The sequence below is a fragment of the Rana temporaria genome, chromosome 1 (assembly GCF_905171775.1).
Source record: "Rana temporaria chromosome 1, aRanTem1.1, whole genome shotgun sequence".
NCBI classification, from domain to species: domain Eukaryota; kingdom Metazoa; phylum Chordata; class Amphibia; order Anura; family Ranidae; genus Rana; species Rana temporaria.
The window spans coordinates 398,110,314-398,135,482 of NC_053489.1; the positions used below are offsets into that span (position 1 = coordinate 398,110,314).

General features: G+C 43.7%; 1 protein-coding gene and 1 pseudogene across 2 annotated transcripts in view; one reads left to right on the forward strand and one right to left on the reverse strand.

Moving 5' to 3' along the window:
- Positions 1-24,849, forward strand: part of TMEM59L (transmembrane protein 59 like) — a 101,741-nt gene extending 76,892 nt beyond the window's left edge. Inside the window, exons 4-8 of one of the 2 annotated variants that reach the window (XM_040322914.1) lie at positions 9,714-9,869; positions 10,534-10,642; positions 13,109-13,220; positions 15,024-15,141; positions 23,749-24,849. In XM_040322914.1, the coding sequence (XP_040178848.1) occupies positions 9,714-9,869; positions 10,534-10,642; positions 13,109-13,220; positions 15,024-15,141; positions 23,749-23,910 (657 nt within the window). In that variant the 3' untranslated portion in view covers positions 23,911-24,849. The remainder of the gene's footprint in view (positions 1-9,713; positions 9,870-10,533; positions 10,643-13,108; positions 13,221-15,023; positions 15,142-23,748) is intronic. The other variant, XM_040322923.1, reaches the window with a different exon arrangement.
- LOC120924762 lies at positions 10,691-11,103 on the reverse strand (annotated as a pseudogene).
- Positions 24,850-25,169: the final 320 nt, after the last annotated feature.

The window sequence follows — 25,169 nt, forward strand, 5'->3', positions numbered from 1 at the left end:
GACATTCCTTGTGAACAATGGTTCTGTATCACACAGTTTTGTGTAGGCAGCTTATCAGAGCTGGTATATAGGAATGTAAAGATGTACCTTCTAGATAGTTATGCGTAGGATGACTCTGTGTTATTGAAAAGCAAGGTTTCTCCATTTCTGTGCTTTAGATGGCAATTTTCCTCAAATTTGCAGAGAAAAATATAAAGCAACATATACCAAATCTCAAAGTTAGGGCAGACCACTCATTTTTGTTGAAGAAAATTATTTATGCTTTTTGAATTATTTTCAAATTTTTTCCTTCCCTTTACACAAGTTTTTTTTTCCGGGTATACAGGTTCTGACAAATATTACAAATAATTTGTTTGGTATATGCACATTTAACAGTGTTATTGATGCTTTGAATTATGTAATATCATGGTAAAATAATTTTAGAGCCTGTATAAGTGACGATGTATGTTTTGGTTTGAACGTAATGATTTATAAACTTATACAAGTAAAATAAAAACTTTTTTTAATTAAAAAATAAAACAAAAGTGTTAGGGGGTTATTTACTAAAGGTAAACAAGCTGTTCATTTTAAAAAGGAAGTTGCACCTTGCAAGGACATTTTCCCCAGAGCGTAGGAAATGTGGTGAAATTTCAATTTGCTGTTTTTTTATTTCCTTGCACATGATTAGATATTCTTGCATTTTTGCAAGGGAATTTTCCCTAGAGTTTAGTGAACTGTGTATTTACCTTTATTAAACCATCCCCTTAGGGTTTCCCTTCTTACTTTGCTGCTGTAAACACTAGCCTACCAGCCAGAGGTGTAGCTTGTGTGCAAAAGTTAACCTGGCCCCCCCATTACCACCCACCCCTTACACTGTGCATGCAGATACATCCATTGCACGCCAAGATACTCAAAGTGGCTTAAGAAGTTTGAGTTCCTCTTTACATCAGAGGACAGGGATCACCGCTGGAGAATCAGAGGACAGGGATCACCACTGGAGAATCAGAGGAGAGGGATCACCACTGGAGAATCAGAGGAGAGCGATCACCACTGGAGAATCGGAGTAGAGGGATCACCACTGGAGACTCGGAGGACAGGGATCACTGCAGGAGAATCATAGGACAGGGATCACCGCTGGAGAATCAGAGGACATGGACCCCTGGATGGTCACTTGGCAGAGCTCCTTTCCCTTCCCAGCACTGCATAGAGCCTCTCCCCCCCCCCCCCCCCCACATTACACAGGGCAGAAATCACATTTCTTTACACACAGTATGTCAATCTTTACAGGGTATTTCTTGATTTTATGTTGCCCTTCTGACCTGTGAAATTCTCTGGTCAGAACGGCAGTGTAGTTGCAGTAGGCAGATACCTTCTGTGCAGATTGTAGCTAATTGGCTGTTTTGTAAAGGAATGTGATTTCAGCCCTGCGGAAGAGGAACAGTATAGAGTGATGGAATGGGAAAGGAGTTCAGCAGCCGGGCATAGTATCCAGGGCAGAGGGAGTGGTCAGGGGGCTTTGGGGGGTGTGCAACTTTGATCTGGGAGCTTCTCCCCAGCCAATGAGATTGAAGGGGTGTGGACTGTGGAAGGCAAAGTAGAAGCCCAGTTCTCTGAAGCATGGCTGTGGGGCCCTAGGGCAGATCAGAGCTGGACTTTGTAGAGGATATGATAAATTGACAGGGAGGCTGCTGGGGCCCCCTGGAGCTAGGGGCGGGGTTGCGATTGTGACCCCTGCAACGCCCATGCTAACAGCCAAATATAGTAAATATACCCCAGGTTATATACCCTAGTTGCCAGTATCACTGCTTGTTTATTGATCTTTTGGATTTTAAGCTGAACTGCAAGCAAATTTATATAAATTATTGCTGGTCTGTATTAATAAATCATTAAATGTATTGGCTTGGTATCAGCCTTTTGAAATGTATACAGCAGCACACTTTGGGACTGGAAGAGGGAGGGCAGAACTGGGAGCCAATCAGGTATGCTGTATGCAAATGCGTGTACAGGGTAAAACACCTGATAGAAGGAGAGTGAGCAGAAAGAGGACCTCATGAGTCTGCTGCTGCTCTTTTACAGTCCAGTCAGAAAGTTGGGAGTGGAGAGGTGGCAATGTATTCCATAAGTGTAAGCGCTCATGTACACCAGTGTGCTGCTGCATGCAAAAGCGTAAGTGCATTATGTGCATTGGTGCACTGGGGTAACATTAATTTTGAATAGCGCCCTAGAATACCTGCGTTACAGAAAAAGATGGAAAAATCTCCAAAAGGCATCAAATTACAGATTAGACATTCTTATAATATGTCAAAAAAAGTTAGATTTTATTTCCATCATTTACAAAATTACAGGGAAAAAAATGGTGTCTGCAAAAGTTTGGGCACCCTGCAGAGTTAATATCTTGTACTGCCCCCTTTGGCAAGTATCACAGCTTGAAAATGCTTTTTGTAGCCAGCCAAGAGTCTTTCAAATCGTGTTTGAGGTGTCTTTGCCCATTCTTCCTTACAAAAGTCTTCCAGTTCTTTGAGATTTCTGGGCTGTTTGTCACGCACTGCTCTTTTAAGGTCGATCCATAGATTTTCAATTATGTTGAGGTCAGGAGATTGTAAAGGCAATGGCAAAACCATTAGTTTACGCCTCTTGATGTAATCCCCCGTGGATTTTGAGGTGTGTTTAGGATCATTATCCATTTGTAGAAGCCATCCTCTCTTCAACTTCAGCTTTTTCACAGATGGCATGAAGTTACCATCCAAAATTTGCTGAAATTTTATTGAATCCATTTTTCCTTCTACTCGTAAAATGTTCCCTGTGCCACTGGCTGCAATACAACCCCAAAGCATGATTGATCCACCCACATGCTTAACAGTTGGACAGAGGTTCTTTTCATTAAATTCTGTGCCCTTTCTTCTCCAAACGTACCTTTGCTCATTCCGGCCAAAAAGATCTATTTTAACCTCATCGGTCCACAGAACTTGTTTCCAAAATGCATCTGGCTTGTCTATATGTTCATTTGCAAAGTTCAAATGCTGATTTTTGTGGTGAGGATATAGAAGAGGTTTTCTTCTGATGACTCTTCCATGAAGACCATATTTGTACAAGTATCTCTTTATAGTGGAATAGTGTACCACAACTCCAGTGTCTGCCAGATCTTTCTGGAGGGATCGTGCAGTCAAACGTGGGTTTTGAATTGCTTTTCTCACAATCATGCGAGCTGTTCTGTCTAATATTTTTCTTGGTCTTCCAGATCTTGCTTTAACTTCCACTGTTCCTGATGACTGCCATTTCTTAATTACATTCCGAACAGAGGATATTGACATCTGAAAACGCTTTGCTATCTTCTTATAGCCTTCTCCAGCTTTGTGAGCGTCAACTATTTTCAGTTTCAGTTTTCTAGACAACTGCTTAGAAGAACCCATGGTGCTGATTGTTGGGGCAAGGTCAGATGAGTCTGGGCATTTAAAACCTTTGAGATTGACATCACCTGGTCTTCCCAGATGATGATTGAGAACAATCCATGACACTGGCAGGTCTCAGCTTTGCAAAGGGGGCAGTGCATGCTATAAATTCTGCAGGGTGCCCAAACTTTTGCAGACACCATTTTTTTGTTTTCTGTCATTTTGAAAGTGTAAATGATGGAAATAAAATCTAACTTTTTTTGACATATTATAAGAATGTCTAATCTGTAATTTGATGCCTTTTGGAGATTTTTCCATCTTTCCTTGGCTTCGTTATGCACATTAATACAAATTTTTACCTGGGGTGCCCAAACTTTCACTGTATATATGGTAGCTATTTTCTTTTTAAGCCAAGAACAGCTTTAGCAAGAACAGAAAATACCTGTTGATTTCTGGAAATGCAGTGACCTATGTAGCATAAATCCTAAGCCTTTTCGTAAGATCTTACTTATGTTTTATTACCATTTGCCAAAGGCTTATCTAATGAAAAGCTGCCTCTCAAATAAATGAGATTGATCCTGTCTGATAACATTACTCTGCTTCAAGCTTCTATATTAATGAAATCATTATAAAGAGATATTTCTAGGATCAAAGGGACTAGCAGAAAAAATTTGGTTTGGTAATTGGATACAGAATTGGACCCATATTTATATACTATATAAACTGATTAAAGCATTTCCAGGATCTTCTCCTTTTTTTTTTTTTTTTTTTAAACTAGCATTAAAAACAAACATATAAATGCATTCACTACTTAGATCAGTTTATGAAAGTTTAGGAATAATTCCAGATATGGCAATTTTATACATAGTTATTGACCCGCCTCTCCACTTTGTCCAATCAGAGAAAACTTTACATTCATTCAAAACATGCAAATCATTCTCTCAATGGCACTGGTGTTGAGCGGCCGACCTTCTGTGTTCAGAGTTCAGTAGGGCAGCTGCTCAGCATGGGACACAGAAGAAAGTGGAGATCAGAGGAGCAGTGTCTACTTAAGGTATGGTATATGCCAATCTAAGATGGGTCAAGCTGGGCGAATGAAACTATGTATAAAATATCCATACCAGAAATTCTCCTTTAGCCCTGGTTCACATTGATGCTATTTTGAAATCGCACTACTTCACTTGAAGTAGCTCGATTTCTAAGTAGCAAGGTCAGCATGATTTCAGGTGCTACTTGATAGACATTTGTGTGGCTTCATGCACAAATGTCTATTGAAGTCGCACCTGAAATCGGCAAAAGTAGTACAGGAACTACTTTTGCAAACTGGTGCGGCGCTGCAAAATCGGTGTGACACCAATTGGAACAGTGACATTGCCTTCAATAGGCTGCAACTTGTCCTGCGATTTGATCTTTCAAATCGCATGACAAATCGCTCCAATGTGAACCTAGGCTCAAGGCTGATGATATGTATATAAAGGAAACAAAAATAATGTTAAGAAGAAAAAAGGGAAACATGACAGAGCATACATTTATGCAAACAAAACGTAATATCTTTTATTGCAAAAAAAAAAAAAAAGTAACAGCGCTGTAAAATAAACAAGATAAGATGATTTCGGCCACACCTGGAGTATGCTGTCCAGTTCTGGGCACCAGTCATCGGGAAGGATGTACTACAAATAGAGAGAGTACAAAGAAGGGCAACAAAGCTAATAAAGGGTCTGGAGGATATTAGTTATGAGGAAAAGTTAAGAAAACTGAACTTATTCTCTCTGAATAAGAGACGCTTGAGAGAATTAGAAGAAAAGAGGTTTAACCTTAAACCACGTAGAAGATTCTTTACTGAAAGAGCGGCAAGGATGTGGAATTCCATTCCACAGGAGGTGGCCTCAACATGAGGCATCGATAGTTTCAAGAAACTATTAGATAAGCACCTGAACGACCACAACATACAGGGATATACAAGGTAATACTGACATATAATCACACACATAGGTTGGACTTGATGGACTTTTTTTCAACCTCATCTACTATGTAACTATGTAATATAAAGCATAAGTGTGGATCATCTTGATGCACAACAGCCAAGATTCCAAACAGAAAAAAATGGTTCCTTTTAAGTGCACTGTGTTCGGGCGGGCAGCAGGCACAATGCACTATGAAAGCGTCATGCCAATGCAGTCCCATGATTGCAGGCAAGACGCTTCAATTGTGGGTTTTTTTGATGCCCTGTGGCATTCTTGACTGCGCCTCCAAGCGCTCATTGGGTCATTCTCCTTCATGTCTGGGCGGTGCTGTCCCGGGCGCCGTGTCACTTCTGGTTTCGGCTCTGCGTGAATGGAGGAGCAAGGTAATGTATTGCTAACAGCCTGTAATTGACTTTTCTTTCCACCCATATACAGCAGCACCTTGTGCTGTATGTATTCTTCTCAGTCTGTGATCAGACTGAGGGTGGATGGAGCCGTGCTTCACCTCTGCTCTGCCTGGCTGGAGCCTTCATTACACATATCCTGTATGTGTACAACACGAGGGCTCCCAGCACTGCAACATAGAGCCATGCTGTACAGGTCTGTATTCTCTCATCTCTATCTGTCTCTCTCTCTCTACCTATTCTATATCTATCTATCTATTTATCTGTCTATTTATCTATCTATTCTATATCTATCTGTCTATTTACTATCCAGTTCCTAAACTTTTAGGAGTTTTGGAGTTTTTGCCGTTTTTTTGCCAAAGCTCATAAACTCAACTCCATAAAATGTCAATGTACACATAGGCTTTTAGCAGAGTTTAGGAGCTGCCGCATTTAGGTGAGCTTCAACCTCCCTCTCCTGAACGCAGAAAAATCGAATTCAAGAGCATTTTGACCATAGGTAAACACAGAGAAATTGCGGCGCTATTTTGCTGCTTTTTGAATTTTCCTGTGGCCGTAGTAAATGTAGGCCAGTGTACATGAAGCCTAAATGCCGTGTACACGTGATCGTTTTTTCCAATGAAAAAAGTCAGATGGACTTTTTTCATTGGAAAAAATTACCATGTGTGGGCCCCATCTGAAGCAATAGGAAATTCTGATCGTCTGTGTGGGACTTCATCGGAGAAAAATCCACGCATGCTCAGAATCAATTTGCTCGGAAGCATTGAACTTAATTTTTCTCGGCTCGTCGTAGTGTCACTGCGTTTTGGAGGGTTGTAATTTAGTCTGATAGTGTGTAGGCAAGACTGATGAAAGTCAGCTTCCATCTGATTTTATACCATTGGAAATCCAATCGTGTGTACTTAACCACTTGAGATCCGCGCTATAGACGAAATACGTCCGCAGCGCGGCTCTCAAGTGCCAAGTGGCCGTTTAAACACGGCCTTTTATGTGCATTACCCGCGCGCGCCACTGGGTGGCGCGCGGCGGGTAAAAACTGTCCCGACGCATCGCCGAAGACCCGATGCGTGTACCTGGCGGCCGCGATGTCCGCCGGGTACACGCGATCGTCGGTGACACGGCAGGTGACAGCAGGGACGTGGAGCTCTGTGTGTAAATACAGAGCTCCACGTCCTGTCAGGGAGAGAGGAGACCGATCTGTGTCTCTTGTACATAGAGACACAGCATCGGTCCCCTCCCCCAGTCACCCCCATCCCCCCACACAGTTATAACACACCCAGGCTACACAGTTAACCCCTTCCTCACCCCCTAGTGTTAACCCCTTCACTGCCAGTCACATTTATACAGTAATTCGTGCATTTTTATAGCACTGATCGCTGTATAAATGTGAATGGCGCCAAATTTGTGTCAAAAGTGTCCGATACGTCCGCCGCAATATCCCAGTCCCAATAAAAATCGCAGATCGCCGCCATTACTAGTAAAAAAAAAAATAATAAAAAAAATAATAATTCTGTTCCCCATTTTGTAGGCGCTATAACTTTTGCGCAAACCAGTCGCTTATTGCGATTTTTTTTTTTTTACAAAAATACGTCAATTTTGTTTGGGAGCCACGTCGCACGACCGCGCAATTGTCAGTTAAAGCGACGCAGTGCCAGACGCTGAGATTTCGCCTGGGAACGAAGGGGGTTTATGTGCCCAGTAAGCAAGTGGTTAAGTAACATAAGTGTTACTTTTGGGGTGGATATGGTTTTCTCTACTAGTGAGTTTTATGCTACCTTCTGTGTTATAGTACATTTCGTGTAGAGATTTCAACCAAAGTAATGACACCAGAAGAGATTACCAAAGAACTGTTTGCCCAAATAATGTTATCCTACTCTTCCTGGTTTTACAGATCAATTTCTCTTTTCTACTTTTTCTATGATTAGTCTGGGGAGTGTTAGTTTCTATTAAGGAATAATAATGTATGCAGCAATCAATAGTCTATTGATCTGTTTGATAAATAGATCCCAGTTTAGGTATTTTCAATTGTATGTTTTTTCTGTCTGACTTGGTTGTACTAAAAAATAAGAAAATATGCTCAAAAGAGCTGGTGTTACAAACAGCAACCATAAGGTTACACCATTCATTTAAAAGGAAAATATAAAAAAAGTCTTATAAGTGGCCATTACAGGCAACTCTACTGTTGAACTTATTATCTTTACTCCGATGTTAATGAAACAGTCCCTTTGAATAAAAACTGAGGGGGATTTATGAAACTGGAGCAGCAATAATCCGGAGCAGTTGTGCATGGGAACCAATCAACTACTATCTTTCATTTTTAAAGCTTAGAGAATAAGCTGAAGATACAAGCTGATTGAGGGTCATGCACAACTGCTCCAGATTCTAGCTGCTCAAGGTTTGGTAAATTCTCCACTGAAGATGGCCCAGATCCACAAAGAAATTACGCCGGTGTATCTATTGATCCACAAAACAAGATACGACTGAATGTGGGCTCGATCCGACTGGCGTACGTCTTAGTACGCCGTCGGATCTTAGGTGCATATTTACGCTGGCCGCTAGGTGGCGCTTCTGTTGATTTCCGCGTAGAGTATGCAAATGAGCTAGATACGGCGATCCTCAAACGTACGTCCGCCTGGCGCATTTTTTTTACGTCGTTTACGTAAGGCTTTTTTCGGCGTAACGTTACCCCTGCTCTATGAGGTGTACGCAATGTTAAGTATGGACGTCGGGCCAGCGTCGAATTTTCCGTCGTTTACGTCGTTTGTGTAAAACTTTCGCGAATAGGGCTTTGCGTAACTTGCGTTCACGTCGTCTAGGCATCGAGCGGGCGTAATTTAATTTGAAAAATCGACGTGATACTGAGCATGCGCGCGCATGCGCCATTCGAAAAAAGCGTCATTTACGTGGGATCAAACTTAGTTTACATAAAACACGCCCCCTGTTCCTCATTTGATTTAGGCGCGCTTACGACGGAACATTTACGCTACGCCGCCGTAGCTTTAGAGGCAAGTGCTTTGTGAATACAGCACTTGCCTCTCAAAGTTGCGGCGGCGTAGCGTAACTACGATACGCTACGCCCATTTAAAGTTACGCCTATCTACGTAGATCTGGCCCGATGTGTGCAGTCTGTATAGAGTACATGGAATGTTGGTAGAATTAAATAGGGTCTCATGTGTAGCAGCTATACAGGGATTATTATCAGTAGGTGGCACTAGTTATGGCAAATAACTCAATTATGAAATTGTATAATATAAAAAATTGATGGGAAATTACCATAGAAAGATCCAAAGGTAGGATCACACATTCTTCCACTGCTGCTGTGTTAAATATAAAGTTCACATCAAATGTTAAGTCTGCAGAGTCTTGGAACGTTTTGTGCATTAGCACTTAGTCATAAGGCATACGACTGCCTTATGACTAAGTGCTAATGGGCAAAATGCATTCAGCCTCTCTGCCTTGTCTTTTTATGTAAGCTTTACAATAAAGACCATTGTAGTGGAATTGTGAAGCTTTTCATTGCTTCTGAACCTTATTCCTTACTCTTTATACTTCTTGTCTCGAAGATACAATAGAATATGAGAGGAATTCTTTCCAAAATTAGGTTAAATCTCATCTTATATAGTTATCAATACAACAAATGTCCCCATTGAGAGATTTCCCTTCACCTCCTGTGACAACCATCATATTTTAGATTTTCCATCAATCAATGTCCCAATTTCAATGGTGTCCAGGACAAACATAGAAGATGAATCTCTTCAGCACAAACACAAAGAGCAATGCAATTCTAATAGGGGTTTTAGATCTTCCCCACACTATCCAAAATGAATGAAAAAAATAGTTTTTTAGGTACACTATTAAGGGAATCGTGACCACACACTTTCTCAAGTAAGGCACTTATTCCAAGTGTAATGTTATTTTGTTTTTATGTAAAAAAAAAAATTGAATATATGTCACAGCTTTTTTCTTTATTGATCTAGATGCTAGACTTCCGAATTCCCTCATCTTTTTCCATGTTTGATCTGATCTCTGGGTTCTGCAGTGACCTTGTAAGCTCAGCTCAGAGCTTTATCTCTTCCACTTGGACTTTCTACCTGCAGTCTGACGATGGGAAAGTTGTGGTATTTCAGGTGAATGTTGGTATCATTTCATATAAATGTTTGATAGTCTGAGCCAGGGGTCCCAAAGTGACGGCCCTCCAGCTTTTGCAAAACTATAAGTCTCATGAGGCATTGCAAGGCTGACAGTTACAAGCATGATTCTCACAGGCAGAAGCATGATGGGACTTGTAGTTTCGCAACAGCTGGAGGGCCGCCAGTTTGAGACCCCTGGTCTGATCAATAGTTGTTTGTTATTAATTCAATTCTACTTTTTTTTCTTTTTAATTGGTATCTTTCAGCATCGCAAAACACTGTGTTAAAACCAATTTAATTAATGTTTATGAAAAAAGTGCTAAGTTAAAATTATACACAGTGTAATTGATTTACTAAAGATGTAGGAAATGTTCTCTTAAATTATACATTCGTGTACAAGAAAAAAAAATGTAAGATGAACATTTTACAATTTAAATAGCTAAAGAATACAAAGAACTAGTTTGAAGCCCAAAAAAAAGTATGCAACTTAGGTCAAATGGCATTTGTCCATTAGTCGGTCAAATGCCTTATTAAAATAAAACTTCATAAATAGGATTTCAGCGAAGTCCTATTTATTCTAGCCATTTCCTGGTTCACTTTTTTTAGAAATTCATTTTTTTAATTTCTGATTATCATGACAGTCAAAATATTTTTATTCACCTTTCAGTCTCAGCCAGAAGTGGAATACCCAGTGCTAGAGCTTCAAGCTCCAAGATCAGAGGTCACTGATAAATCAGGAAGAAAGCCAGTTCTTAATACCTTGAAGCCAAATACAGGTATAGTATAAATTAAATTTGATAAGTATTAATAGCAAGAGAATAGTTTTAACAATAACAAACAAATTCATCAATGTTGACTGTATGTAGACCTTTGTATGTAGTAACTGGTACATAGGTGACCAATGTGTACAGTTTGTTGGGGGAGTCTTCATCCTCACAGAGTTTCCTCGACAAGCGCACACAAATACAGTATTGAACATTTCTGATCTCTTTGGCCCACACAGCTTTGTTCAGCCTAGTGTCAATGCACACACATCAGGAGTGCGCATCTTTTTAATTGGGAATTTAAAGATTTCCTTCAGAACACCAACACGGGGAGCACGTTTCTTGAAGTCAACTCTATGGTTCCGTTTGTAAATATTGATGGCGTTTTACCTAGTAACTACCTTATTGATGGCAGAGCGGCTATTTTTCTTTTCCCCTGCCTTCTTTGCTGGTGCCATCTTTTTTTAATGGGTGTTTATAAGATAGCAAAGAACTGAATTAATTGATTACACAAATTTTTGATACTTGGATGAGTGAATGTTTGCTGAGATTAATATTATATTGTTTGTTCTGGCACATTGGGGTTTGTTGTATTGTAATGTTATTCTGATTAGCTACAGAGGGAGTTTCACGTATAGTGTTGTAGATATTTACCTAATAAACTTACATCTTTGTTGTTCTTTTTGATATACAGCTCTTTAAAAATCCAGATGCCAGCATAATGGTACCCCCAGATCACTGTGCTTTCTGCTTCTAGTTCCTGCCAATAATTAAATATAATTAGTTACCAAAATGATGGCTCTATAAACTTCTTCAGAAATTCATATCATTAAATGGGCAAAATATAATCAAAGAAATCTTCTAGTATGTCCAAGTTAAAATCTTTCCTTGGCATCGCTTGCCATTCACTCTTTGATTGCTTGAGGTGGTTTGAGTAGTGTGAAAACTTGCAAAGCAACATGAGAAGGTTTTCTTAAGAGTAGATTGCTTTTTGTTCAAGCAAATTGTATCCAAGAAAGCATCATGATGAAATTAGAGACACATTTTGATGAAAAAGGCAAATTAGGCAAAAAGCAAAAGAAATTTCCATTTACCAAAATGATCTTCACTAACCATAACTGAGATACATTATTAATCTTATTAGGAAAGCGGAAAGCCCAAAGTGCAGGTACCTATATCGAATATGTTCCTTTTTTGGCATTAATAGCCCAGCAGCATTATAATTCTTAAGCCTCGTACAAACGATCAGTCCATCCGATGAGAACAGTCCGAAGGACCGTTGTCATCGGTTAACCGATGAAGCTGACTGATGGTCCGTCCTGCCTACACACCATTGGTTAATTAACCGATCGTGTCAGAACCCGGTGACGTAAAACACAACGACGTGCTGAAAAAAACAAAGTTCAATGCTTCCAAGCATGTGTCGACTTGATTCTGAGCATGTGTGGGTTTTTAACCTATGCTTTTGCATACTAACGATCGGTTTTGACCTATCGGTTAGGCATCCATCGGTTCAATTTTAAAGCAAGTTCTCATTTTTTTGACCGAAGGTTAAATAACCTATGGGGCCTACACACGATCGGTTTGGACTGATGAAAACAGTCCTTCAGACCGTTCTCCTCTGGTGATCCTATCGTGTGTACGAGGCTTAAGTGTGGAGCTTTCAACACTGAAAACAAGTTTAAATTAAATAATTCCTTAAAACCAAACACTACAATTATTTCTAATCTCCCTTATATGTAAGCTACAGTTAATCACTACAGGAGAAAATTGGACATCTTAAAGCGGTGGTTCACCCTCCATAGCAACATTTTAGCATAAAATTAGGCATAGTAGCGCGAGCTACAGTATGCCTGTCTTGATTTTTTTAGCCCGGTACTCACAGTGCAATCGTACATTGAAGATTCCGACTCCCCGCGGGGAATGGGCGTTCCTATCCAGACGGAGGATGATTGACGGCCGGCTCTGGCACGTCACGCTCCCCGAAGACAGCCGGAGTAGATCTCGGCTCTTCACGGCGCTATACGGCGCCTGCGCACAGACTATGCGCAGGCGCTGTGAAGAGCCAAGCCTATTTCGGCTATTTCCGGAGAAGCATGACGTGCCAGAGCCGGCCGTCAATCATCCTCCGTCTGGATAGGAACACCCATTCCCCGCGGGGAGTCGGTATCTTCAATGTACGATTGCACTGTGAGTACCGGGCTAAAATAATCAAGACAGGCATACTGTAGCTCGCGCTACTATGCCTAATTTTATGCTAGAAAAAAAAATACATTTTTTGTTTATAGGGTGAACCCCCGCTTTAAGTATCAGCACATACCAACCATAGTTTAGTTTCTTGTTAGTATTTGACAAAAAATATGTGATTATTTGCCATGTTTTAACTGCATTTATGTACCACCCATTTAATGTCACATTTTCATATTTCATGAATATGCTCTCAATAAACAGTAATATACTACCTTTCTTTATTCTCAGGCATTCGAGAAAAAGTAGAGAAGACTTCAGGAAAGGAATCCAGAATAAAACACAAGTTATCCCATTTGGAAACTCCACAATCTGAACATGATTTTCTTGGGTGTATGTCCAAGTAAGAAGATATCATATAAATGTATGATGCAGCTGGCGTTTGGAAGTTTTTGCGAAATACTATTTAGAGCAGGGGGTCCCAAACTGGCGGGCCCTCCAGCTGTTGCGAAACTACAAGTCCCATGATGCATTGCAAGGCTGACAGTTACAAACATGAATCCCACAGGCAGAGACATGATGGGACTTGTAGTTTCACAACAGCTGGAGGGCCGCCAGTCTGAGACCCCTGATTTAGAGAGCAGATAGTAATACTGTAGTATGTTAAGCCTGAGCCAATCAGGATAGCCAAGTTAAACTTGTTTATTATGTTTAGAATTGTTATTTACCACTTGAAGATTAACCCCCATTTATAACCAGGCCATTTTTTGCACTGTGTTACCTTAACTGACAATTGCACAGTCATGCAGCGCTGTACCCAAATAAAATGTATGTCATTTTTTCCCACAAAGAGAGTTTTTTTGGTGGTATTTGATCACCTCTGTGGTTTTTATGTTTTGCGCTATAAAGAAAAAAAAGCTGACTATTTTGCTAGTTGACAAATATAATTTGTGTATCTGTAACAAAACGGAAGTATCTATGAATTTTATTTACACTAGAGTGGAAAGCTTTGGGTTGCACTGTAAGTGAGTGGGTTTAAAAGACCAACTGTTATGATGTCCTTCAAAACTAAACCCAAAAGCCAAAATCCAGCCAAATCTTTTTTTCCTTGTGTTTTGTCACATTTTTTGGGGTGGTGTTCGATATGTGCAAAGAGAGATCACACAAATACTTAAAAGTATAACATTTATTAAAAGTACAGACAGATATGGATAATATTCGAAAATACAACCAGCATACTTAACTAAAGATGCTGTTTTGCCATGGAATTCCAACTGCTTTTTATACAGCATGGGCAGGTAATCATACAGGCGCATGCATGTTTTGCAAGCTCTGGTGTGAAGCCTCGTACACACGTCCGAGGAACTCGACGGGCGAAACACATCTTTTTGCTCGTCGAGTTCCTTGTGAAGCCGCCGAGGGTCTCAGCGAGCCAAATTTTCCCATTCCCGTCGAGGAAAAAGAAGACATGCTTTCTTTTTGGCCAGACGAGATCCTCGACGGTTTCCTCGGCAAAAAAAAAAACCCAGCAAGCTTCTTGCTGGTTTTTGCCGAGAAACTCGGTCGTGTGTACGAGGCCTGAGACTAACTTATTTCAGTTTGGGCTGTGGTATTTAGACTTGTGTATAAGGAATGCACACCCCCCAAGCCAACTCTCTTTGCAATATGACCCCCCAAGGACTTGGTCAGTTAACAATAACATTCTTTTGGTATAAGTTAAAGCCATGTTTATGTCAGTATATATGGCCTCCTTAACCAACATTTGGAGGCTTAAAATGCATTACTGAGCCACATTATTAATAAGGAAATATATATGCAATTTCCCCATCACCTTGGTTTTGTGTAGTGTGAGGGAGTGTTAGAACTTCAGTCAGATTTTAGTGCTGTCTTTGATTCCACTGGTGAGATTTCCCCTTGCTTTTTATTCTTGTGACATCAAGGTCAGAAGACAAAGACAGCAAAATAAAATCCTCAAAGGTTCTAACCTTTCCCATCTCTGCTGAAAAACATGTTTTTTTTTTGTTCTGTGTGCCTTCCTTGGAGAGGTGCTCTCTCCATCCACATGTACTCTTTTCTACCCACATGTACTGGCAAAAGAGGCAATAAAAAACCCGCTTGAGGTACTAACCCTTTTTTTTAGTGTCCAGAAGAAAAATAAATGTAGATGGATTTGGGTTTAATAAATTCTTAAATTTTTTCCTTGCAGGCGATCTGGATTACCACGATGGATTCTGGCTGCCTGCTTGTTTCTGTCTATTATGGTGATGCTCTGGCTTAGCTGTGCTAGTTTGGTGACTGCACCTGATCAGCATGTTAAGTCACAGGTATTGTACTCTATTCTGATATTGATAATGACATGCTGATGTTTGTTTTGGGATAATTGGTGACCCTTTTTAAAGTATTATAAAGCAAATCCATCTTTATAGCTGCTTCTTTTATTCCAGAAATATGTTTTTTGCAACAATAAATCTGTTATTGGAATCCAGTCGTGAGAGAAACATAGAAACTATGACTGCATACAAACTATTTTCTTAAATTCTTTCTTAAATTTACTTGGTTGTCATTCTGACATACTAGTGCTGTACTTCTGACCAGGAACACTTGCGCATATAAGGAAATTTTTCAGATTTTTGTGATGTTCAAACCTGTTTAGGGTCAGTGATTCAGTGAGGGTTGAAACCAGTGGGTAAACTTACCAGCCAGGTGTCTAGATTTGATGATAAGTTACATGTGAACATCGGCAGTGCCAACCATTGATTTGTACAGGATATAAAGCTGCCCGTATTGCTTAGAGCTGTAGCTGTTCACACACTGTGTTTGCAGCTAGTTTATCTGGTAGCAAGAATTGCTGATTCTTGCTGGTGTATGCCTACCACCATCTGTGTGAGTAAAGCCTAAGGAAGGAATTCTTCTAACTGTAGATATTTCCTCACACTTCCTGCTGTGTCTCCAAGGAGATTACACTGAAGCAATTACAATTATACATGTTAAAAAGCAGTTTTGACATCTCAGATATCTATTATGTTTTAATACATCTATTAATCTATAACATTTTTTTCAGAGTGATTAAGATGAAAAAAAATGTTTAAAATTTTTATTTATATCAAAGAAACTGGCCCGGATGGGCCGCAGCAAATACATATCATTTCACAACATACATATCCATAGCATTGCAACACAACCTATACTCAGGAAGGGTTCTCCTGTAGGAATGGTGCAGCAGCAATGACGGGAACCCCCGTATATTAAGGAATTATACCGCAACCCGCCGGGGCCAGCCACTTCTTTTTCCTTTTTCGTCTAAAAGGTGTTAAAAAGGAAAGAAAGGCAGGTTAGAAAAGATGAGTAGAGTAGAAGAGAGTGGGCGAGATCGCCCAGACACAGAGAGGGAAAGAAAGAAAAAAAAGGGGGGGGGGGCAAGCACAGGGAGGGAGAGGAAGGGAGGGAGGGCTCACAGACTCGGGACCGGTCTCCCACCAGAGAGGGAAGGGGCACTGTCCTCACGTTCTTAGCTAGGGTAATCTCCTCTTCTCCACCAGAGAGCCCATAGAGGGGCAGTCAGCGGGGGTCTAGGAGGGAGGCGGGGGTGCAACTGGCTCAGCCTCTCCCCTCAACTGTAAGCCTTCATCGGAATACTTAAAGTGGTTCCAGAGTTGCCAAGTCATTTTGTGTTTTTCCTGTCTGTCCTGGCTGGTCAGGACCAAGTCCTCTAATCTGCCCACCTCGTCCACTCTTTTAAGCCATGTGGCAACTGTAGGCGGGTGTGGCGTCTTCCACAATATGGGAATGCAGGCCTTTGCCGCATTCAGCAAATGCAGCACCACCGAAGCCTTATAAATGCGTGCTGGTATGTCAGTTGCGTGCAGAAGGAAGTAGGCCGGGCTGTACGGGACTGGGCGGTCTGTGAACTGTTGTGTGATCCTGTGCACCTCCCCCCAGAAGCTCCGGAGTCGGGGGCAGGACCAGAAGACATGTAAGAGGGTACCCCTCTCCTCTTGACAACGCCAGCACAGGTCTGACGTTGCCGGATAGAACTTGTGCAATAGATCTGGCGTTCTGTACCATCTCGTGAGGAGCTTATAGTTTGTTTCCCGAGATTTGGTGCAGAGGGAGGACTTGTGTGCGAACTCAAGTATGTTCTGTTTTTGTGTGACTGTGAAGCTGCAGTTCAGGTCTTCCTCCCACTTATGGAGGAAAGGGGGTCGGTAGCTCCCAGGCGGCGTGATAAGCATGTTGTAAGTTAAAGAGAGCGTGTGTGGCAGCACGCCCGTCTCTGTGCAGAGCCCCTCAAACTCCGTTAAGGTCGCGTCTGCGTCTCCAGGGGGAGACAAGCTCGTGAGGAAGTGCCCAATCTGCGATGCTCTCATAAAGTCCAGGCGGAATAAGCCACCCGGATCCGACAGCTCCGCCACCGTTCGCCACCTCCCCCCGCCTCCAAAGTGCGAGGCCTGATATATGCCCGCCTCCCTCAAAGCCAAAAAGGGCCTGTCTGTCAGGCCCGGTTCGAACCCGGGGTCCCCTATGATGGGTCTCAGCGTCGAGCTACGGGGCGAGAGAGAAAAGGCTTCCATCAAGCGCGTGCAAGTCTTGATTGTGTTACCAATCAGTGGGTGTGTTCTGAGGCTAGGGGGCAGGGCCGTCTGACACCATGGGGCCCTGAAAAGGGGCACCATGGTCTGGGCTTGTTCCAGTTGTGGCCATAGTTTGGTTTCTGTGTGTCGGCACCAGTCAAGGAGCCTGCTGAGGTGTACCGCGTGGTAATAGGTTTGGACATCGGGCATCGCCATCCCCCCCGGCATTTTCGGCATTATAAGTATCTTCTTATGAATGCGGGTTTTTTTCCCTGCCCAAAGGAACTTTGTGAAGGCGGTTTGTATTTGCCTAAAGTAGCTCACCGGGATGTGAATCGGGATGGCCTGTAATAGATACAGGAACTTGGGTAGGATCGTCATCTTAAGGATGCTACAGCGCCCGAACCAGGAATGGAGCCCACCGGTCCATTGGTCGAGGAGCGACTGCACAGTCCTAAGGAGGGGAGGAAAATTAAGCTTGAAAAGGCGTGAAATGGACGTCGGGATGAGGGTTCCTAGATATTTCAACGCCGTCTCTGACCATTTAAGATGGAATCGTGTTCTAAGGTCTGCGAGCAAGGGTTGGGGAATCCCCACTCCCATTGCCTCCGACTTATTGAGATTAATTTTTAAATTGGAAATCTTCCCGTATAGCTCAAACTCCTTCATTAGGTTGGGCAGGGAGACGGCCGGGTCCGACAGGGAAAACATCAGATCGTCCGCGTAAGCCGAGACCTTGTATTGCACGCCCTTTACTTCCATGCCCGTAATTCCGGGATTCTGTCTAACGTGGCATAAAAAGGGTTCCAGGGACAGTGCGAACAGCAGGGGCGACAATGGGCACCCCTGTCTCGTGCCGTTCGTTATTGGAAAGGTGTCAGAGAGGACGATGTTCGCCCTGACCCTGGCCGTCGGTGATGAGTACATCGCTGTTATCCAGTTCATCATTTTAGCCCCCAACCCTATATGATCAAGCGTTGCGAACATGAAATCCCAGCTGACCCTGTCGAACGCCTTCTCTGCGTCCGTCCCCAGGAATATGCTTGGTGACTTGGTGGTGTTCGCTATGTGCAGGAGGTTCAAGACCTTGATCGTATTGTCTCTAGCCTCTCTAGTTGGCACAAAGCCCACCTGGTCCAAGTGGATGAGGCGTGTCAAGTGTCCCTGAAGTCTACTGGCGATGAGCTTAGTGAAGAGTTTGAGGTCCGTATTTAGAAGGGAGATCGGGCGGTAGCTCCCACATTGTGTCGGGTCCTTACCGTCTTTGTGTATAACTGAAATATGCGCTTTTAGGGTGTCCCTGTGTAACGTTGCTCCCTCACTAAGGTTGTTGTACAATTTTACCATATGTTGGCCTAGGGAGGGGAGTAGAGTCTTGTAGTACATGACCGTGAGGCCATCTGGTCCTGGGGCTTTACCCGGTTTGGTAGTTTTAAGTGCCATCTGCAACTCTAATAGAGTAATGGGGCCTTCCAGCAACTCTCTAACTTCCGTTGGTAGCGTCGGCATGTGGGAATTAGCTATATACTCTACAGTCGTTGTCCGGGAGTGAGGAGTCGTGTGTAAATTGTAGAGGGAATTGTAGAAGACTCTAAATTCCTCTGTGATGTGTCGGGGCAGGGTCGCCTTCTGTCCGTTGGTGGTCGCAATGTATGGGATGTAGGATAAAAGTCTCTGTGAGCGTAAAGTTTGGGCCAGGAGTTTCCCGCATTTGTCCCCGTATTCATAGATTTTCCGTCTACAAATCTGAAGCGCCGCTTTGGCCTTATAGGACAAGAGATCTGTAATTTTTGTGCGAACGCTGTCCAGTTCGGCTCCCAGTTGTCTGGTGGGTGACTGTTTGTGGCTAGACTCTAGGCCCTGCAGGTCTCGTAGTAACTGGTTCAGCTGTGCCGTCCGCTGCCGTTTCAGACGGGCCCGGTGTCTAATTAAAACGCCCCTAATCACCGCCTTGTGGGCCTCCCACACTACCCCCGCGTCACTCCCCGGTATACCGTTGGAATCAAAATAGTGGCCAATCTCTTTCACCACGTCCGCCAAAACCTCTGGGTCCTTGAGGAGACTCTCATTTAATCTCCATGGCGGTCTCTGTGTTCCGTGGATGTCTGAAATAACGTATCTCAGGCCTATCGGGGCGTGGTCCGACCACGTTATTGACCCTATGGTAACCTCTCTGATCGCATGCAGATGTTCATGGGGGATAAGGAAATAGTCAATGCGAGAGTACGTTTGATGTGGTTTCGAGTAGAAAGTGTAATCCCTTTCCCCCGGGTGAAATAGGCGCCACGTGCGAACAAATTGTGCTGAGTGGAGGGCCGCTGCGATCCGCTTGCGCGCGTCTCGAGGGACGGACGACGTGCCCGAGGAGGTATCTTCCGCCGGTGTCAATGGTATATTAAAATCCCCGCCCACAATCATCTGTCCCTCTCTGTACTTCGTGAGCTTCTCTACTTGGCGTTTAATAAACACGTCTTGGCGTTCATTTGGGGCATAGAGATTCCCAATGGTTATTTTCAGCTCGCCTATCTTGCCCTTTAGAAATAGGAAACGACCCTGCGGGTCCGTACGTACGTCAATACACGTCCACGGGACTCTAGCCGATATAAGAATCGACACCCCTCTAGACTTAGCCTCTGTGTACGTAGAATGGTAGGCCTGGGGGTAGAAGCGGTTTCTAAGCACTGGGAGGGAGCCGTCTCTAAAGTGGGTCTCCTGTAGGAGTACGATGTCTGCTCTCATGCGGCGCATGTCATGTAGGAGCACCCAACGTTTTTCAGGTGTGTTTAGCCCCTTGGCGTTAAGAGACATCACCTGTAATTCGTCCATGGTCGTGGATGAGAAGGAGGGGGGAGAATCCTCCGTGGGGTATGTAAGAGGGGGGAGGGGGGGGGGGAGAAGTCAGAGAATAGCTGAGAGCGGGACGGAAAATGTCCCACTCGAGAGGTGAGTATGAAGTTAGGAAGCTACCACCAGAGCGGGCAGCTGAGGGGAACCTAAAGAAGCCTAATCAGCTAGAACGCTCTCCAGGAGAACCCTGGGTACCAAGCGCGGTCCTATGTGGGGTGGTGGCGAGACAGAACCAGCGAGCAGGGCCCCGGCTCCTTCGCCCCCGGCATATATTAATAGAAATCATCACAAAACGGCAGAACAATCTGAAAGCAAACATGGTATTGTAGCAAACAGCATACATCACATTAAACTGGAGCAGACAAAATGCAAAAACATAAAACCTGTTCATAAACTAGAAAACAAGCAGGCCTAAAAGTGCAAACCTAGTATATTCATGATATACATCAGTGTAGGCGGTGTAGTTCCCTGGACGCGTCCCCTGCGTATCCCCCTCATGTCGGGCGCCCGCTCCCAGTACATGTCTCAGGATTCCCGTGAAATAGTCGGGTCATATCCCGGCCCCCCCCCCACCTCCTCGGAGCAGCGCAATCCCACCCATCGTCACGTGCGGCTCAGTCTGGCTCCATACAACTCCATCTCCGCCCCCCCCAAATTAAACCGAGGGGGAGCAGGAGATTCTCAGTGGTGGTAACATGGTGCAGTGCCTGGAGGGGGGGTAAAATAACGGCAGCCTGGGGGCCTGTAAACGCCATCTCTCAGGTCCCCAGAGTCAGGGATGGTTCCTCTGGATCCAGAGTCCGTGGGGGGGGGCACCTCCCCCCAAAGCACGGCGACGCCGCGGCGGCCCAGGGGGGGGACAAGTGTAAAGAGAGGCCGGGGATCCAAACAGGCATCCAAGGGTCCCCAACAGCGCGTGTGGATCGGGCCTAACAGGCACGATGCTCCCATGTGGCAGCCCGGCATCCCCATAAGGAAGGGGGGAGGCATCAAACAGTCACGGCAGGCCACAGCATCCGTCCCCAGAAAACACACACAAAAAAAAAATATATAAAAAAACAGGGAGAGGACCCGAGCCGTGCCATCCGGGTGTATACTCAGCAGCGGGGGGGGAGAGGGGGGGAAGGCGACTCCAGGGACCAAGCGGCCCATGGCCTACTCACGTGCTCCCCCCGACACTTCCCTCTGGCGGCGTCTTCTGCCCCTCTGTTGGCGAGGAGGGGCCGGGCCACGGTGTGCAGACGGTCCTGATCTTCCCACGACCCTCGGAAGAAGCTGCAGCCAGTCGGGCACCTGGATCTGCTCCGTCTCCATAAACCGGAACAGCGCTGGGAGGTCGGCGGTGGACTGCAAGGTAAAAGCGCCCGCGTCCCCGCGGAATGTCACCGCAAAGGGGTAGCCCCATCTGTAGGTAAAGCCCTTGAGTTTAGCCAGCTCCAGTAGGGGACGTAGAAGGGCCCTCCTCTTCAAAGTGGCCCTGGATAGGTCCGGAAGGATCCTGACCCTGGAGCCCGCCACCTCCACGTCTCCAAAGTCCCATGCACGGCGCAGGATGTCCTCCTTTTGTGTGTATCTGTGGAGGCGGCAAATCACGTCCCGCAGCCTGTTCGGGTCTTCTGATCTCGGGCCTAGGGCCCTGTGTGTCCTGTCCAGCAGGATGTCAGCCTCCGGGTCTTCCAGTATCGAGCAGAATATGCCCTTCACCGTCTCCTCCAGGTCCTCTGTCCCCGCGTCCTCTGGGATGCCGCGGAGCCGCAGATTATTGCGGCGGCTCCGGTCCTCGATGTCCTCCAGGTGGAGCTGGAGTGCCACAGCCGCCTCACGATGCTGATCCCGGGACTGCTCCAGCGCCAGCACGCGGCCCTCCAGCGATGTCACCGCCGACTCTCCCGAAGACACCCGCTCTGCTATGGTGGATATTTCGCCTCGCACTTCCTGTATGTCCCTGCGGTGAGTCTCCTCCAGCCTCAGGATCAGGGATTCGATGTCCGTGCGTGTGGGGAGGGCCGCAATGTCGGAACGGGTGGGGAGGGCCTGCAGCAGCGCCCTAATGTCCTGCTCGGGGAGGCTCACCTCCTGAGGTAGCTGGAGGGCCATAATAACGTCTCCCTGCACAAAGGAGGTATCCACAGATGGCGCTGGGATCTCGGGCGGATGTATCCGGGAGGTGAGGCAGCTGTGCCCCGCCACGTGGTGTGTTCCTTGATGCTGTAGCCCAGGCTCCTGGGGAGGCCTCCTGCTGCTTGTGGTGGAAGTATCGCTGAATCTCTCCCGTTTTCTTGCCTGCGGGTGTCCCTTTAGTGGATGCTCTCGTCTTGTATTTTTTTTGCGAGTTCATACCGAATTATGTCGGTTTTCTGCTGTTTTAGGGGGGTCTTGAGCCGGGAGCCCTGCAGAAACACGTCCTCACTCAGCCATGTCTAGGCCACGCCCCCCCGATTAAGATAAAATTTAAATGTAAATTGAATGAAGAAAAAAAGCAAGTTTGACAATCCAAATGCAGATTTTGATTTATTTTACATAGCTGTTAAAGAGCAAAAGGGCTTTGCAAATCTTTTATGAACCAAACATTTGGATAACTTACAGTGTGGTAATCAGTGCCAGAACAAAAACCTCTAGCATCTAAGGCTAAGATAACAAAAATGCTCATCAAGCTGAGGCTTTATTGGAGAAGGTGGGAATGCCACATGGTGAATGTGCCTAAAGGTGCCTGACCACTGCCCACTGACCCAAGGTTTAATACTGTTGATCCCTAGAAAAAAAAAATTGCACTCAATATAGGTCTCAGCTCAGCCCCAACCAGACTGTCCCTTCTATGACTTGAACAAAGCAAGCCCTATTGGAAGGAGCACTCGACCAAAGAGTCCAAATTAATTTATTATTTTGTACTAAAAAACATCCAACACCTTTTTGGGGTCAGAAAAATCTCTCATTTCATCAGGGCTTCGGTTAAGATAGGAACTTTCCATTGATTAAAAATATAGCTTTTCTGTGTAAAGGGAATGTAATTGCTGGAACAGGAGAGTAACTGGCCAGCAGTATCTGTGTGAGCCATCAACACAGGAAAGTTCTACTTTGAGTCCATTCCATTAAACTTTTATCCATTGGTCTGGTGCTCCTTCCATTAGGGCATGCTTTATTCTGGTAGCCTGCTGGGGTACCCACTCCACTGGGGAGTAGCCTTGTCTGTTGTGAGCAGCCTAACCTGAGCAATTGAGGTCTCTGAAGTTTTTTGTCCTCTCACTGCTTTGTATGAACTCACATTAAAGTCCCAGCACCTCTTGGACTCTTTTTTTATTCCCTTCTATGACTTGATAGTTTCACCCATAAAGTATGTGGATCTGCTGTTTTAGCGCTATAGCATAAACAAATATAAACGCACATACATTTTATTTATTGTTACAATTTTTTTTTATATATAATATTTATGTGTTAAACAAAATAGAAAGCTCTGTCAGAATCTCTATTAAAGAAAAAAGATTAACATGTTTTTTGTTGTTGTTTTTTTACCAGCCATTGAGCATAAACGGTGACAAAGAATACCTAGAAGACATGGAAAAGCCAGAACCTTTCCCTCTGCCACCTGTTGTTGCAGTTACTATCTGCCCAACTGAAGAGAGTGAGGAGGCTGGGCCACTGCCAGTGAAAGTGGACCTTGGCAAAACTATAATCTAAAATGTTTGTCTTTAAACCTTTACTACTACAGGGGGGTGTGCACTACATTGCATTAAAGTCTCCTGCAGAATTAAAGGGCATAATTGTCTTGTCATACTGGTTTTATAAACAGTGCTTGTTTTGCTTCCTTTCTTTGCAAAGCATCTGGAATGGTTGCTCCACAAATGGCCAGAGCTTGGAGGTGACTAGAGTCAAAGATTCCTTGTCAGTTACTGTAAAAAATATATTCCAGAGGTTTTCATGGATGCAATTTTCCCACAGTACATTGAAAATTTCCAGTTTGTATCTTGTACTGATGTATGACAAGATCAAGTTACTGTACAGCGCTAAAAAGTGTATGTGCTTTATATATAAAATTATAATATAATAATGTAACATTATTAAAGTAATCAACATTTAAGATGTCAGTTACAGCTATGGCTCAGGTTGATTCACTCACACTACTTCACAGCCTCATTTTTAAAGACCATAAGTCTTTCTTCTCCAAACTGGTTTAGCATCCTGCTGTGATACAAGAAGGTTCTTTTGAAAAGACATGAGTATGTGAATCTTCTATATCAGCAAAGAAACTAGATCATTTAAAGTGAAGACTTTGTATCTAGTGCAACTCTCACAAAATAATTCTTTTTATATGTGGGCCCTTAGGTATGAATGGTCTACTAAGTTGTAGTTCAAGGTGTGATGTAGTCTAGTGGTGTGCAACCTTTTTTAGATGGGTGCGCCAATACTTTGGGATTCTAGGTGATAATTTAGTCATTGCATTTGTATAATTTTTTAAATAACAGAATAGATTTTTATGTTGACTACTTATTTAGTTAAATACATTTGCAGAGTTTCTCTTTATGGGACCCTTTTCTTTGTAAAAAATGGTCAGCTTTGTGTAAGATTTACAGATTTTTCTGTCTTTTTTCAGTGATTAAAGTTGCCTGCTTAAATGTTCCCATATGTCTTTCTTATAGACTGGGGTCCTTCTGTACAACATACTTTTTAAATTATTGCTATCAGTAGTAAGAACGCAAATTTCAGCAATGTTCTAGTTACATTCAGTCCAAAAATAAAATTCAGTCCTCTTCTGTCTTTAAGAAATGTATACACATTTCTTCCCTTACCTCATTTACATTGGGACTCTGCATTGAGGCTGTCTTCATTTAACCCCTAACTGCTTTCTCTAGTGTTGCCTGGTATATATAAAGATACAGTACTAAAGATTTCATAATATAACTAACCATATATGGATTAGCCTAGGTACTCTAAACAAA